Raw genomic sequence first — 16,796 nt, 5'->3', positions numbered from 1 at the left:
GGAAAAAGTGCCATAAGGAAAGAGCGGGTCTGAAGGATTGATTAGATGGCTCTGCAGTGAACCAGCATGGGTTTGAGAGGCTGAATGGCCCACTTACGTGATTTATGCATTCCATCGTTCTGTGAACTACTATTTTTCAAAATATGCTGATGGCCCTCTCTACTTCTGAGGCTCCTCTATCTATACAAGACCTATGGATGGGAACACGCCAATGCAATATGAAATGGTGGTTGAGTAAACCTGCATGAATGATCCATGTTTTGCCTCTAAACAGTCCAAATGTTTGTACCTTATGTTGGATACCACCAGTAGATTTGAACTAAATTGATGGAAGATATTTGAGCCTTTTAAATCAGTAATTTTAATCATTATCTCAAATGAAGTGATCATTTCACAAGTGGGTCCGAGATGCAAAGCAAACATTCTTGAGGTAATTAAAATAAATTTATTTTTTGGAAATGTTTAAAAATGATAATTGACTCAGTACTAGTGCTTTCATACGCTACACTACAGAATGAGACTTTAAGTTATAGTTGTGATTGCTTAAAGTGACAAGCATATTTTGAGCAAGAGGTGTCAAACAAAGACCTCAGTAATTTGTTATCCCCATTCAAATTCAAAAAATAATTATCTGTCTCTAATAAAGCTTGCAACTTCCTGCAAGGTTGGTTGCCAATTGCATGGTAGTCTGTCTGCTATCATGGGTGAGGATGATGCATATGACACAAGGTGCTTAAAAAAAAATTGGAAGAAAGAAAGATTGAAGAATGGTAATATGGTTGTATTTAGGGCTACTGACAAGTAAGATTTGCTGCGTATTTATTTTTCATTATTTTTAATTTTCGAAACTGAAGAAGCAAATTATTTTTCTCGGTTTTCCAAAAGCTTTAAATTGTGTAATTTTTTTGTGAATTATTAGTTTGACAGATTTCAACTAAGAATTGACACCCAAAATCATTGTATCAAGATGACAAAAATGGATGGAGCTGAATGGCTTTTTAAAATTTTCATGTTGGTGTGTTCTTTTCTGTCCTTGGTGCTCTATTTGATTTTAAGCATGCTTCAAATTTACAGAAGCCCCTGCGCCCTGATTTGGGTCTTGGTACACTGGGAAACTTCCAAATAGAGAAGAAAATTGGCCGTGGACAATTTAGCGAAGTGTATCGAGCAGCATGTCTCCTAGATGGAATGCCTGTAGCTTTGAAGAAGGTGCAGGTAAGTACCTTTGTAAGAAATTTAATGGTACTTAGCACAAGTATAGTCGAAAGCCATAGATTCATGGTGGCACGGTTGTTAGCACAGCTATCTCACAGCACCGGGGCCCGGATTCGTTCCCCGATTTGGGTCATTGTGTGGAGTTTGTGCATACTCCCTGTTTCTTCCCACGGTCTGAAAGACATCCTGCTTAGGAGCAAAGGCCATGCTAAGTTCTCCCACTATGTACCTGAACAGGGGCTGGAGTGTGGCAACACGGGGATTTTCACAGAAATGTTATTGCAGTTTTAATGTAAGCCTACTTGGGATAATTAAACTTTAAATACAGGGATCAGAAGGAAAAGCCATAAATGTTCCTACATGGAAATTAGCTATGAACTTTAGTGTTGGTTATTTAAATTTATTTTATGGCAATGTCAAACTGTGATATGATGCTCAGTGGCCGCAACAGGAATTCACTTAATTCTTTTAAGTTTTAACTGGAGTTTAGAACAAGAGATAATATTAAAACAAAGATTTTTGAAATGGCTTAATAAAGTAGATGCTGAGCAATTGTTTAACAAATCTACAAAACAGACGCAATGTCAGGATAATGGGGCAGTTGTGTAGGACTGAGAGAAATTTCTTCACTCAAAAGATTGTAAATCTTTGGAATTCTCTACTCCCCAGAGAGTTGTGGTTGCTCCATCCTCTACTGTTGAATACATTTAAGACTGGGATAAACAATTATTTGGTGTTTTGGAATTGAGAGATATGGTGAACATGTAGGAAAATGGAGTTGAAGCCCAAGGTGAATCATGATTGTATTAAATGGTGGAGCATCCTCAACAAGCCATGTTTTAAATTCTCATTTTCTTGTGAGCCATGTAATTTATGTGCAAATATCATTTGAGTTTCAGATTGCTAAGTGTTAAGGACCAAACAGAAACCACAAAATTGTTATGAAGTTAGACTAGACCCCAACTAATTTTTGTTTTGGCCTAAGTGTGAGGATAATATTAATACTTGAAGCTTTTATCAAAACAAACTTCACTTGAACAGTACAGTTTAACTATAACAAATGAAGTAGTTTAAAGAATACCAATTGAAAGACTTGAACATGACCTGATACAATTTTAAACCTATCTCTATTCGTTCCGATTCAAGAAATATTGCTCCTGTAGACTTAAAACTCCTCTTCAAGATCAGTTAGCAAACAACACTGGATTATGCATTTTTACTAATTAACAGTCCTAGAGCCTTTGAAAACTTATGAAGAGACAGAAGGGCACCTGTCTTCCAATTCTTTAGCAGCCAACAGAGAGAGACAGACACCACTTTCAGGACCATGCAGAAACTTTTTTGTCTTCCTCTGTAAACTTAGCTCCTCTCATTAGCACATGACTCCGTCTCTGGTGAATCCACCTACTCAAACCATACTCTGAAACCCCAGGGGAAAACCAAAAGTAAACAAAAATACATTTGTCCAGATTAAAATAAAACACCCCATTAACACAGATAAATTATTAGCCTGCATTCTCAGCATATGAGCTGCCTGGTGCATTTTCCTGATCACAGGGAAAACTAAGGAGGAGGACCTCAGCAACCTGGATCAAGTGTTCGAGACTTACAGAGGCAGGGCTATGCCTGAAGCGTAGCAAGTGCATCTTCCATGTGTAGAGTGTAAAATATTTGGGTCAAAAAATCACAGTGCATGGTCTGTCTCTGTTGAAAGTCAAAGTGTCAGAGCTCAGGTCGTTTCTGGGTGTGGTGAATTACTACGAGAAGTTTTTTTCAGATCTTTCAATTGTGTTGGTGCCAATATATCTACTTCACAAAGAAATAATAGAAGTAGGGGCTAGCATAAAAAACTTTCAAGGATATGACAGCATTGCTACAATGAGCTTATCTGTTGGTTCACTTTGATTAAGATAGAGGATTCATTCTGTAACATGATACCTTATCCCACACTGTTGGGGCAGTACCCTCTCATCTGATGGAGCAAAGTTCAGAAAAAAAATGGCTTTGCATCATATACATTTACAGCAGTTGAGTAGGGATATCGGCAGTTCGACACGGAACATCTCACCGCTGAGTTTGCTATGAAATGTTTTCATCAGTACCTTTATGGTCATTCATTCATTATGTACCAACCACTAGTCTTTGAGCCTTTTCCGTGAATCAAGTTCATTCTTCGATGGTGTCAGTGAGAATACAGAGTTGGGTTGTCAGCCTGTCAGTATAACCTTGTGCACAGGGCAGGGAAGGACAATATAAGTGCAGACATTTTGAATCATCTTCGTTTACCAGACATGCTCACCAAAGTACTGTTTCCTCCAGACACAATTTTCTTGCTTGAGAGACTTTCACATTCTCCAGTGAATGCTAAACAGACGAAGCAGTGGAGGAGCTGCAATCTGTTTTACCCGGGTCAATGGATGCCTTCTGCAGCGTTGGCTTACTTTTGTAGGGAATGATGAATTGAGACCACATGCAAAGTGGAGAAATGAGCTGAGTGTGCAGGATGGCTGTAATTTTTAAGGGTATTCCATCCTGGTCTTTTACAATGAAGTTCATGAGGCTCACCCAGATGCCTTCCGAATGGGAGTTTAACCAAGTCATAAGTTTGGTGGCCTAATATGAACCGCCACAACTACATCTGTGAGACTGGCCTGATCACCTGCAGTCTGGACTTCATGTGGACTTTGCAGGGCCCTTCATGGGTCATATGTTTCTCGTGGATGTGCATTCTAAGTGGGTGAAGTACACATCATGATCAACATTTAAGTACCCATTTTGCAACTCATGGTTTACCGGATTCTCTGACAACAGTCCAACATGGAAAACGCCAGGTGTACTATGCCTTTTCATTCAGGTTTAAATAGTTTAGCGGAGTGAGCTGTTCAGACACTAAAAGAAGCATTCAGGAGAATAGCAGATGATATTTTGACAACCATGCTCTTAGAGTTCTTAATCCAGTATCGTATTATGCCATGACAACAACAGGATTCTCACCAGCTGAATTACTGATGGGTAGGAAGGCAAAGTCTTATCCAGATCTGCTACATCCAGAATCCAAAGTGAGAAGGCTAAGAAGACAGGAAAAGTTAGAAAGGCATATGGGATACTTGATTTTATCAGTTGTGGCATAGACTATAAGAGCAAGGAGATCATGTAGGAGTTGTACAGAATGTTGTTGAGGCCACAGCTGGAGTAGTGTGTGCAGTTTTGGTCACCTCACTATAGGAAGGATGCGACCACATGAGAAGGGACGTAGAGGTGGTTGACTGTGATGTTGTCTGGGATGGAGCATTTGAGCTATAGAGAGAGACTAGATAGGTTTGGATTGTTTTCTTTTAGAGTAGAGAACACTGAGGGAGAACATAATTGAGGTGTGAAACCACACAAGAGCTTTTTCCTTCATTGATCCTCCTGCACTTGCACTTCAATCCTGTTGTTGCTTGTCCCCAACCTTCTAATAATTACTCAGTGTGAGAACCTACAATGTTTTGAAACACAATCCCATTCTCGTTGCCAATTTTCTTTTTGTAGTGTCCTAACTATGTTAGAGGTTAACATAGGACATTACCCTGGCCATGGCCTTGCTTCCCTGCCAGCACCACAACGCATCTGTGACTTTCAATATTAGATACTATAAGAACTTCACCTGAACGTTGCTTTGAAATCCATCTCCAAATGATGCACAAGATTTTCTCCATGTTGAAAGGTACAAAGCGCATAATTTTATTCGATTAAATCTGCTTTTTGCTGCTTTTGAGATGTATTTTACAGTGTGTCCTTCTATAAGAATCATCATTCTTCATTTTGAACGTGTTTTAGTGCAAAGGAAAATACAGGTCTTCATGATGTTGAGAAAGGAGAATCAATCTATTATTTTTGTTTGTTATAGTTTTGTTTTATTAGTTATGTAATGGAACGCTTAAATTACTATTTTTCCCAGATATTTGAAATGATGGATGCCAAAGCCCGCCAAGATTGCATCAAAGAAATAGATCTCTTAAAGGTGAGAATGGGAGTGTGAGAACCAGATTACAAACTGAAGCAAGCTAACTCTCAATACTTGTTTTTAATAATTATGTTGTTGGAGTTAGTTGTCTGGTAGATATTGACTAAATTCTTGAAATAACCAACACAACTACAGAAAATATTTGTACATTACTTTTCAAGTAAAGTAATTGCATTGCAGGCTTCAACAAATCGTTTGGCAATTACAATTTTGGGAGATTTATGCCTACAGCAATTGTTACGCTGCTGACAGTGTAAGGCTTTAATGCTTGTGGCAACATTCGTTGTGACCTTATACATCCAGTTAGTCAGTCGGATGCAGGCTAAACAAATTACACACCAGTGACCACTTTCCGAATAAATCTGTGACCACAAGGTTTTTAAAGTGTTTAAAAAAAAATTAAAGTGAACAGGAATATTTGGATTTGCTCTATGAATATGGTATGTACAACACACTCTTTCAATAGGATTCTTTCAATGGAACACTAATGTTGTATGGGCTACCTGTTGGAGGCAGAATACAAGCCATAAAGGGTAACAAATTAATTTTAGATATAGGTGCAATCTTTCATTGCCAATTTATTTTTTTCTCCTCTGTCAGTGCTTAATGCTTAATTGGTTTAGTAGGTTAATTACATAATATAGACATGGCACCAGCTAACTTAACTTTATTTTTGCCTTTTAATTGGATGTGTGTTCCAGATAGTTTATCAAAATAAATTCAGTTGAGTGTGAGCTTATCAATCAACATTCAAAATCCAACATGTAAAGCAAATCATATGATTCTACACAAGAACTGTGTAGATTTCAAATATAAATTAACCTTCAGAACAGCAATGATAAAAGGATTTTTAAAATTATAACCAATGTCTCAAACATGGGCCAGATGTTTAAATCTCCCCTGGTGGATTTGCAGGGTGGTAGTGGGAGACTAAAATTTCCTGGATGGTCCTCCTTGCCACCCTCCAAGATCCTTTCTTGATCAGTTGTTTGCCATTTCTGGACTATTTCCTATCCAACCTCAATTTTGAGGTTAATAGTAGGAGTTCAAAGGCAGCATGGGAAATCCAGCAGGTCACATGCTTGGGCAGAGGGTGTGAAGAGAGGGAGGCTTCCCTCAAGAGTAGCCTTACTTGTAAGATCTGCCCCTCTTTCCCCCCACCCCCAGCCTTTCTATCAAGACCCACCCAACCCCATTCAGGCTTGATGTCCCCTTCCTGTTGTGAGCTCCCCTGAACTTAGCTGCTCCTGGACTTCAGGACTTGAAATCTGTGAATTGCTTGTAGTTCCAATGTCCAGGCTACTGCTGCTGTTGACACTGCAAGGACCACAAAGTATCTGCCATTCAGCTGAACTGCCCCTCAGTCAAGCAGAAGTCCCATCTCCACCTAATTAACACTGCTTGGAGCATTATATGACTGCAGTGATTGATGGGGATTCATTCTCTGCCAACTTTCAGGTGATGAGAAGGAAACCCCATCATCTGAGAATCCTGCCCATGGTGATGGTCTATGTTACTAATTACTCATGTAACACAGGCTACCATTCGTGAACTGCTGAAAAGTGGTCCAATCCAATATTGATGCTATTTTATGGCTTTTCTTTCCCCAAAGGTACTTAATGGATCTCTGGTTACTCTTGACAACAAAGTGAATGCTGTCAAGGGACAGCACAGTGGTTAGCACTGCTGTCTCACAATATCAGGGTCCCAGGTTCAATTCGGTCTCGAGTCACTCTGTGGTTTGAACATTCTCCCTGTGTTTGTGTGGGTTTCCTCTGGATGCTCCACTTTCCTCCCACAGTCCAGAGATGTGCAGGTTAGGTTGAGTGGCCATACTAAATTGTCTGTCAGCATCAGGTGGATTAGCAGGGGTAAAATGCATGGGTTGCAGGAGTAGGACCTGGGTGGGTTTGTGGTCGGTGCAGATTCAATGGGCTGAATGGCTTCCTCCTGTTCTATAGGGATTCTGTGAATTAAGTGCAGGACTAAATTAAGTCCTGTCACAGCCACAGCACAATTAGTGCAAGGAATGTGGCAGAATTTAAGTTGAGCTTAAACATCATTGCTGACAAAAGAATCTGGATTGTGTGGAATGTCTAAAACAGGTTATTAGAAAATTATTTTTGTGACTGGTAATGTGATTTCATCACATTAGTCGAATGAGATTAAAATTGCAATTGATTAAGTTGTAACTTCTGGGAATTGCGGACACTGCAAAAATCCACAACGGCAAATAACTGATTAAATAGTTTGTCTCCCTATTTCACAGCAACTGAACCATGCAAATGTAATAAAATATCTTGCATCGTTCATTGAAGACAATGAGCTAAACATTGTATTGGAATTGGCAGATGCTGGAGATCTTTCTAGAATGATTAAGGTAAGTACTGTTAACTTCATATAATTCTCTCTCACTAATGCAGTAGCAATAAGTTTTGATGTAATATTGTATCATTGTAAAATCCCTATCCTCTAAGGTATTGTAAAAGTTGAATGATGGTATAATGTACAGCAGACAACATATTAAATGGAAGGTATCTCTTTGGAGAATACTTCACTTTCAAAGTGCACCCTACTTTGTTTGAAGATGCAAATACGTTTCTTTGACGTTCTCTCGTAAAAATGTAAATTTTATTGCCAGTTTGGAGACCCTTGAATAGTTTCTGTCCCTAACAGATTGCCGCATCATGAGCTGTTACCTTTGTTATAAAGATGGATTGAAGTATCTGCCATTACTGAACTTTTCCTGACCTCTCCCGCAAAAAATAACTTTTCGATAGTACACACGTTCTTTTACTGAATTGTCTCAGTACTTTGAAATCGAAATGGCAACTGTTATGATGTCTTTAGAAATTTTATACGGTATATCATGCATTGTAGAACCTTTTCTTGGCTAGGCATTCGTCTTTTAAACATAGTCAATGAAAACAGACTACAAATGAGTTGAAATGCAATATGCATTTGCAGTAATGCTGGCTCGGAGTATGAAAACTATTTTGTTGTAAACTGCCAAACTTCATTTTTCTGGTTCTCGAGTTTTTTCATTTTTGAACAGTCACAAACTATAGACAAGATGCTGGCACCAACTGTTTCATGCATATAAAGGAATGCTGATAAACTAAGAGCTAGCTACAATTTGAGGACTCTTGTAACAAGTGTAGAAACATAGCCTTAACTAAAAATTACATTAATTGGCTAGAGAGAAAGTGTTGCAAGTGTTTGTGTCAGATTTATTGTAACACTGTTCTTAAAACAGCTTTCCATACTTGTGAGCTCCCAGAATTTAACATAATTGCAATGAAGTGGTAGCATTCCAGTGTGTCCTACGGATTAATTTGAAAGGAAAATTTTCCTCCCCACCATTTTTCCCCCTTCCATACAGAGATGAAATCCATGATGGAGCTTTTAATTAAGACAATTCTTGGAGTTAGTTCTGATGCGAGTTCCAAATGGGAAAGGATAGAGATTCAGTAGTTAATTCATTAACAGTAGCAAAGCTCGGATAGTTTGGTTGCTTCTGAACGGTTTTATTTTTATTGACCAACATTTAATTCTAATTCTAATATTGTAATGATCTCAGTTTTATAGTATTTTGGACCAAATGTACCCTGAATTTACGTTCTGGATTAACAGATAATCATTTAAATGTGTTAAATGCAAGTTTGAATTTTGATAAAGATCTTCAAGGATGTATCAGGGACTATAAACAGAAAACATTGATAACATTGGTCGGGCAAAGTTAATATTTCAGGTTGATGACCTTGTGTCAGAACAGGAAAACTTTAAAAATGTAACATTAAGCAAGAGGCAAGGAAAAAGAGGAGTGGAGGAAAGAAAAAAGGGCAGGTCTTTAAGAGTAAAAGGCAGGAGATGAATGATAAAAGGATTGATGATGCAAGGCAAAGAGGGATAGTAATGGGGTAAGACAAAAATGGGTCCAGTGAAAATGCAAGATGGAATAGTAGATTTATTGTCAACATTTTCTGTCAGGAAAAAGGAGGGGTGTGACTATTATATGAAAGATACAAAAATATTGAGTCTGGAAGGCTGCAAAGTGCTGATTTGAAAGAATAAATGTTGTTCATCAAGCTTGTGTTTCAGTAGAGCAAAGTTGGAAACTGGGATTGAAGACAATCAAATATGCTCTTGTCATCTATTTTGTCGCCTCGTGCAGACTGTGAGCTGAGTCCACAGATGTGCAGGTTAGGGGGATTTGCAGAGTAAATGTGTGGGGTTGGGGGATAGGGCATGGCATTGGTTGTCGGAGACTTGGTGCAGACTTGATGGGCTGAATAGCCTCATTCTGCACTGGGGATTCTAGGAATACATACAATATTGAAATGGAAAGGAGCACCATAAAATGACTATTTCACGTGGAGGTAGGACAATGGGCTGGGGAAAAGAAGTGAAAAGGCAAATGTAGCATTTCCTATATGTGCATGAGAAGGTGCTGTGGAAAGAGGTGTGGAATTTTGGGATAACTGAGGAGTGGCAGGGCATCATGGAGAAAATATTTGCTTGAATAAAATAGTGGCATCACTCAAAGTAACAGATGGCAGACAATGATCTGTTGAATGTAACAACGGACTCAATTGTGCAATTGTTTAGTCTTCATACATGTTTCATGCTTAAAGGCAGTGTGTTCTCAGTGAGAAGCTTTGTTGAACTGAAGACAAATATCAGTTTACAATCAGCTTGCAGCATGGTGAGTCACATGACAATGGCACATCAGTACACTTGGTAAGATTACATTTCCAAAACCCTTTTCATATTGGGCAAAAGATACAAACATCCTTTGTGCCTATTGATTAAAAGACACAGTTGCATGCATGATCCTGTGTGTCTGTGAATTATCTGCTGTTCTCATGTCTTAGCAACTGTTTGTATTCCTTGCCAGTCTCTGCACACGCATTGCACACACTGTCTTAAACTGCAGATGGCTTAATGGAACATGTATGCATTGATATTGGCTGTTCATTTGTGTGATGTTCCTTGTCTGGAGAGTACTGTTCCTGTGGCCCTTGTTGCCTAGGTGGGTGCTGTTTCATTGCAGTTGTTGGGGCTTGTGGACCTCTGAGATTGATGATAATTCCGGACTCAGTGCAGCTGATGCAAATCCTTCTCTCTGACCTGCTGATTGCTGTGAAGGAACATCTTCACTGGTTGTTTGGATGTGCCTGTGGTTGTTGGGACATTTGGTCATTCACTTCCAAGGTGACAATTTCTCTGCACATGCCAAGTTTCCACTTGGCCTATCTCCTGTTAAAGATTTCCTCTTTGGGTCTCAGCTCTGATAATGGTTTGGCAGTTTTGTCAAACTGAAATTTGGAATCCTGGTGTTTCACCTTGATCTTTTCATTCCCATCTGTCACTGCTTTTGGCTTCAGTCGCTCCTTTGTTATGAGCAGAGTAGTTTCCATGTGGCATGACATGACTCTCTGTTCAGGCCTTCTTTCCATGCCTTCAGTTAGTGTGTTTCTCCATTCAAGGATTGCCTTGCGTATGTCTGCTAGTTTTGCTTGATTTTTTGATGAGCCCTTTGGCAATTTTCATTGCTGCCAGAGCCTTTCCTTTTGAATGAGACAGTACATTGACGATGAAATGCTGAATTTCCCAATGCACTGTGAATTGGCTGAATTCTTCACTGTGAACTGAGAACCATTGTCACTCCTCACAATGTCTTGAATGCTGTACGGACTGAAGTGGGCTTTGAAGCATCCTGCTATTTCTCCCTTTGTCATTGAAGTTAGCTGGTTGAATTCCTAGTGGTCTGCAGTGACAAGATAGTCAGTGTGTTTCAGCATCTCTTCTCCCATCTCCTGTTGGTTGATGACTCCATTTTCTTTGTTCAAGATGCCATTCTGGGCTGTCTCTTCATCTCAAGTTTACCCAATAGGCTGTTGTGATCACAGGTGTGTTCTTGATGTTCTTGGGCCATCCTTTCATCACTACCTCCTGCAGTGCTCATAGAGTTGCATATTGGATAATTCGCTTGATTTGACAAGGCTCTTGTCCATCACATTTAGTATCTTTGTTGGATTGATGGCTTCCAGATCATGTCTGGCTGCTGCTTCTCATTGAATCTGGAACATTTTGCAGCATCTTCAGCAATCTTTGTGGGAAGCACTGCTCTGAACAGCATGTCTGCAATGTACATCTGTTTCCCTTGCTTGTATGTCATATCCAGATGATAGATTTGTAAATAAAGTAATAATCTTTGCAGATATTTTTGAACAGAGTACCTTTTTGCAAAAAGTGCTCTTAAAGGACTTGCAGTTGGAATTGCTGTGTCTCTTTCAAGCAGGTACAGTTGAAAATGCTCACATTCTTTCTCAATCTGAAAATTGCATTGCTGAGCTTGTGCTTATGTCCTGCATGCAAGTGAGTCCAGTTGTCCTGGTTGTATCTGAGTTGCTCCCAGATCCATCTCGCTGCTGTCACAGTGCAAGGTGACTTCATCATTGTACTTCAGTATTGGCATCTCACCTGTTTCCTGATTATATTCTCCTGGTAGATGTCCCAACCCTGTAGTCACATTTTGTTGACCTCAGGGATCTCTTCTATTGTCAGTCATTTTGTCTGTTGTGACATCTGCAAATCTCTGCACATTTAGGGTTACTAGTCCAAGCTTTAGACTTACTTCAGCTGAAATGTGTGGCCTGTCCCAGCTGGATGAAAACAGCAGAATTCTAATAACCTAATGGATGCTATTCGGGAGATACAGATGGCTGCACGTGCCATTCGGCATTTCTGTGGCTCCAGAAGATAGCACACAGACAACATGAGGCAGTCCCTGATCCGTCTGTCTATTTTGACATTGTGTGGAATGTCATGCGAATTTGGGCACTCATTATGAGCATCGTATAGCCTCAATCTTACTTTTGAAGGCTCCATTTTCAGATCATCATGTTGAGCCACTTCACACAGATCTGTGAAGGTCATGATGTTGAATGATGCACTGTGTCTATCTGACACTTTTTGTTTGCTTGATACTGCCCTTCTGCAGTCATCATTATAATGGTCACAAATCATTTGTCTCAAAGATTTTACTGAGCCAACTCTATGGTATATAGTTCTTAGAATCATAGCCATTCTGCCCATCGAGTTTGCGCCAATCATAATCACACCCTGGCCCTGTTCCCAAACCGCGCACATTTATCCTACTAATCCCTCTGACAGTAGGGTCAATTTAGCATGGCCAATCCACCTAGCCTACCCACGTTTGAAGCAACCGGAGGAAACCACAGACATGGGGAGAATATGCAAGCTCCACGCAGATAGTGACCCAAGGCCAGAATTGAACCTGGGACCCTGATGATGTGAGGCAGCAATGCTAATCACTGTGCCACCATGCTACGCATTAGAGTCTTCATTAGATTCTTCTGATCGTTCTCCTGCCAACATTTGTAAAGGCTTGTTTTAATTTTTTTCTTGCCATACACTTGTGTGCAAAATAATTCTGCTTTTTGCCGTTAAAAGCTGCTTTCCCCATGCTGAAAAATCCTTATTTTCCTTTGTCTGCAGTCCTCTGCAGTATTTGCATCTTGCCCATTGCATGCCAAAAGCACCAATTGCAGACAATTTGTTTCAACAAAATGCATCTCTTGGTCTGCTCTGCAACTGCTGTATTTCAACACACACCTCTCTTTCTTGAAAATCAGTTTCTTATCTTTCAGTAGACTTGCTTTTGCGGAAGGGTCTTGCATGGCAAACACTAATCGGGTTAATGTTTTCCTGTCCAAATTCATATATGATCCTGTCAGCAGCGTTACAGCCATCATATATTGTTTGATGGTTTCTTGTGAACTTTGTACTCTAATGTTGAATACATATCATTCATGTGTAACATTCACTCGAGGTTCAGAACATGCATTCAAAATCTCTACCATCTGTTTTCTTTTGGTTATACACTTTTTAGCAGTCCCTCCACTGCCATGTTAGAAGTGTGGCTATCCTTATTGATTCAAGCTTGTTAATTAAGTGTATTGCAATCTCATAGTTTTTTGTCATTGAAAGGAGGCAGGAACGTAGTTATATTGTTGCTGGACTCGGAATCCAGAGATCCAGGGCAATGCTTTGGGGACCAGGGTTCGAATCTCACCACCACCATGGTGAGATTTGAATTCAATAAAAACCTGGAATTAAAAGTCTAATGTTGATTCTGAAACCACTGTTGATTGTCATAAAAACCCAACTGATTGACTAATGTTGTTTAGGGAAGGAAATCTGCCATCCTTTCCTGACGTGGCCTACAGATTCCAGGTCCACAGCAATGTGGTTGACTCTTACTTGCCCTCAGAGATGAACAATAAATGCTGACCCACATCCCATGAATAAATTAAGTGAAATAACTGCTAGTTTTGCCACACAATCCTGACAAATGCGAGGTGATGCATTTTGGAAGGAATAATGCAGAGAGGAGCTACGTGATAAAAGGTAGACCGATTAGGAGTATAGAAATACAGAGGGACCTGGGAGTGCAGGTTCTCAAGTCTATGAAGGTGGCGACACAAGTAGAGAAAGTTGTGAGGAAAGCTTATGGAATGCTAGCCTTTATAGGAAGGGGTATAGAGTATAGGAGCTGCCGTCTAATGCTTCAGTTGTACAGAACGTTGGTTAGACCGTATTTGGAGTACTGTGTCCAGTTCTGGTCACCTTTGTGGACAAGTCCCCAGGACCGGATGGAATGCATCCGAGAGTTCTGAAAGAAATGGCAGAGGTGATAGTGGATGCCTTGGTGGTTATTTACCAAACGTCGCTGGATTCCGGGGAAGTGCCGGAAGATTGGAAAATGGCTAATGTTAGCCATAGTTTAAGAAGGGTGGCAGGCAAAAGGCAGGGAATTATAGGCCAGCTAGTTTAACGTCTGTTGTAGGTAAAATGTTAGAATCCATCGTCAAGGAGGAAATAGCGAGGCATCTTGAGGGGAATTGCTTGATAGAGCAGACGCAGCACGGTTTCGTTAAGGGGAAGTCGTGTCTGACAAATTTATTGGAGTTCTATGAGGATGTGCCTAGGGCGGTGGATAGAGGAGAGCCGGTGGATGTGGTCGGTCTTGATTTTCAGAAGGCGTTTGACAAGGTGCCTCACAAGAGGTTATTGCAGAAGGTAAGGGGGCATGGAGTTGGGGGTAGGGTGTTAGCGTGGATAGAGGATTGGTTGTCAAATAGGAGGCAGAGAGTGGGGGTTAATGGGTGCTATTCGGATTGGCGGTTGGTGACTAGTGGAGTGCCCCAGGGGTCGGTGCTGGGGCCTCAGCTATTTACCATTTATATAGATGATCTGGAGGAGGGAACCGAGTGTATGGTGTCGAAATTTGCTGATGACACCAAGATTGGTGGAAAGGCAAATTGTGCGGAGGGTGTGGAGAGTCTGCAGAAGGACCTAGATAGGCTGGGCGAATGGGCCAGGAACTGGCAAATGGAATTTAATGTTGGCAAGTGCGAGGCGGTCCACTTTGGTAGGAATAATGATAGGAAGGACTATTACTTACGTGGCGAAAAACTGCAGCAAGCGACGGTGCAGAGGGACCTCGGGGTCCTTGTGCATGAGTCGCAAAAACCCAGCCTGCAGGTGCAGCAGGTGGCCAGGAAGGCTAATGGGATGCTGGCCTTCATAGTGAGGGGGATTGAATATAAAAGTAGGGAGGTCTTGCTGCAGCTGTATAGGGCATTGGTGAGGCCGCAGCTGAAGTACTGTGTGCACTTTTGGTCGCCGCACTTATGCAAGGATATTTTGGCCTTGGAGGGAGTGCAGAGGAGGTTTACTAGGCTGATACCGGAGTTGAGGGGGTTGAGCTATGAGGAGGGGCTGAATAAACTAGGCTTGTACTCGTTAGAGTTTAGAAGAATGAGGGGAGATCTCATTGAGACATATAAGATGATGAATGGGATGGATAGGATAGAGGTGGAGAGACTCTTCCTGCTCAGAAAGGACAGTAGGACTAGGGGGCACAGCCTCAAGATAAAGGGGGGGTGGTTTAGAACGGAGTTGAGGAGGAACTTCTTCACTCAAAGGGTGGTGAATCTCTGGAATTCTCTGTCCGTTGAAGTGGTGGAGGCTGCCTCGCTAAATATTTTTAAGACGCGGGTTGATAGGTTTTTGATAAGCGAGGGGATTAAGGGTTATGGGGAGAGGGCGGGAATGTGGAACTGAGACATGACAGATCAGCCATGATCTTATTGAATGGCAGGGCAGGCTCGAAGGGCTAGATGGCCTACTCCTGCTCCTATTTCTTATGTTCTTATGTTATGTTCTTACTACCGGAAGGACGTGGAGACTCTGGAGAGAGTGCAGAGGAGGTTTACCAGGATGTTGCCTGGCATGGAAGGACTGAGTTACGAGGAAAGGTTGGAGAAACTGGGACTCTTCTCCTTGGAAAGACGGAGATTAAGGGGGGACATGATAGAGGTATATAAAATACTGAAGGGAATAGATAGAGTCAATAGTGGTAGGCTGTTCCCTAGATTGGGGACAATTACGAGAGGTCACGACCTAAGGGTGAGGGGGGGAGAAGTATAATTTGGATATGAGAGGAAGGTTCTTCACGCAGAGGGTCGTGGGGGTATGGAACGCGCTACCGAGTAGGGTGGTGGAGGCAGGCACGTTGGACTTGTTTAAGGTTTACTTAGATAGACACATGAGCGAAACAAGGATGGAGGGTTATAGTAGAGGGTATTAAATAGAGTCAGAGCCTCGGGACGACACCGGAAATGTAGAATTACATGTTGACGTTTTTGTCTTTTTATTCCGCAGGTGTCGGTCCACCTTGTTGTCAAACGAGGGGCATGCACACGGTGGGTCGTGCGTGGGCTGCTCTTGGAGGTTCCGGGAGTGGCCTAGTACTTCGTGTCGGTGTGTGTGCTTAATCCTGGACCAGTAGACGGGCGCCGCAACAGCTCAGTGACTAGCACTGCTAGCTGTGCAGATAGATGGATTTGGGCCTGTGTCTGTGGGAGTTTGCGCATACTCCCTGTGGTTGCGTGGGTTTCCTCCAGGCGCTCCGGTTTCCTCCCACATCCCAAAGATGTGCTCTTAGGCTGATTGGTATACCAAATTGACACTATTCTCCCCTGAATCTGGCTAAGTTAGGGGTTCCACCCACATACCCACAGGGCAGGGTAGGTGTAGGAGGATGCGGCAGTGCGGGCTCGTTGGGCCGAAGGGCCTGTTTCCCGTGCTGGGTTGTTCTTTGTTTTGTTTTTGTTCCACAATGCCTTCCAGTTTGACTGGAGATAGGAGTGGGAAATTTACCGCAGCTGTATTGGTCATCCAATGATTTACCTGCAGTCTTTGTCTCCGTTTCTTTTGTCATTGTTCTGCAGCTGAGTTTTTTCTGAACTCTTCGTGTAGGAGTTGATTTCTTTCCAGTTTTGAACATTTTCATGTGTGTATGAGCTGTCTTCTCTGTAGCATTTCCAGGATTCAATTTATTTTTCACTTTCTGACACCATATTTCATGTTTAAGGACAGTTGTACTTCAGTGTGTTGTCAGTGAGACGCTTTATTGAACTGATGAGAAATGGCAGCACACAATCAGGTTGTCTCATGGCAGAGTCATGTTACTATGGTGCAC

The 16,796-nt window shown here is 41.4% G+C and overlaps 1 protein-coding gene across 5 annotated transcripts in view; it reads left to right on the top strand.

Annotated features, from left to right (window-relative positions):
• nek7 (NIMA-related kinase 7) overlaps positions 1–16,796 on the top strand; it is a 180,793-nt gene that overhangs the window by 98,568 nt on the left and 65,429 nt on the right. For all 5 annotated transcript variants that reach the window (XM_080195839.1, XM_080195842.1, XM_080195838.1 and 2 more), the window contains exons 4-6: positions 1,075–1,215; positions 5,156–5,218; positions 7,491–7,601. In XM_080195839.1, the coding sequence (XP_080051965.1) occupies positions 1,075–1,215; positions 5,156–5,218; positions 7,491–7,601 (315 nt within the window). The remainder of the gene's footprint in view (positions 1–1,074; positions 1,216–5,155; positions 5,219–7,490; positions 7,602–16,796) is intronic.

This window comes from Carcharhinus amblyrhynchos, chromosome 9, assembly GCF_965287045.1.
Source record: "Carcharhinus amblyrhynchos chromosome 9, sCarAmb.v2.hapA, whole genome shotgun sequence".
Classification (NCBI taxonomy): domain Eukaryota; kingdom Metazoa; phylum Chordata; class Chondrichthyes; order Carcharhiniformes; family Carcharhinidae; genus Carcharhinus; species Carcharhinus amblyrhynchos.
This window is presented reverse-complemented; position numbering and strand designations above follow the sequence as displayed.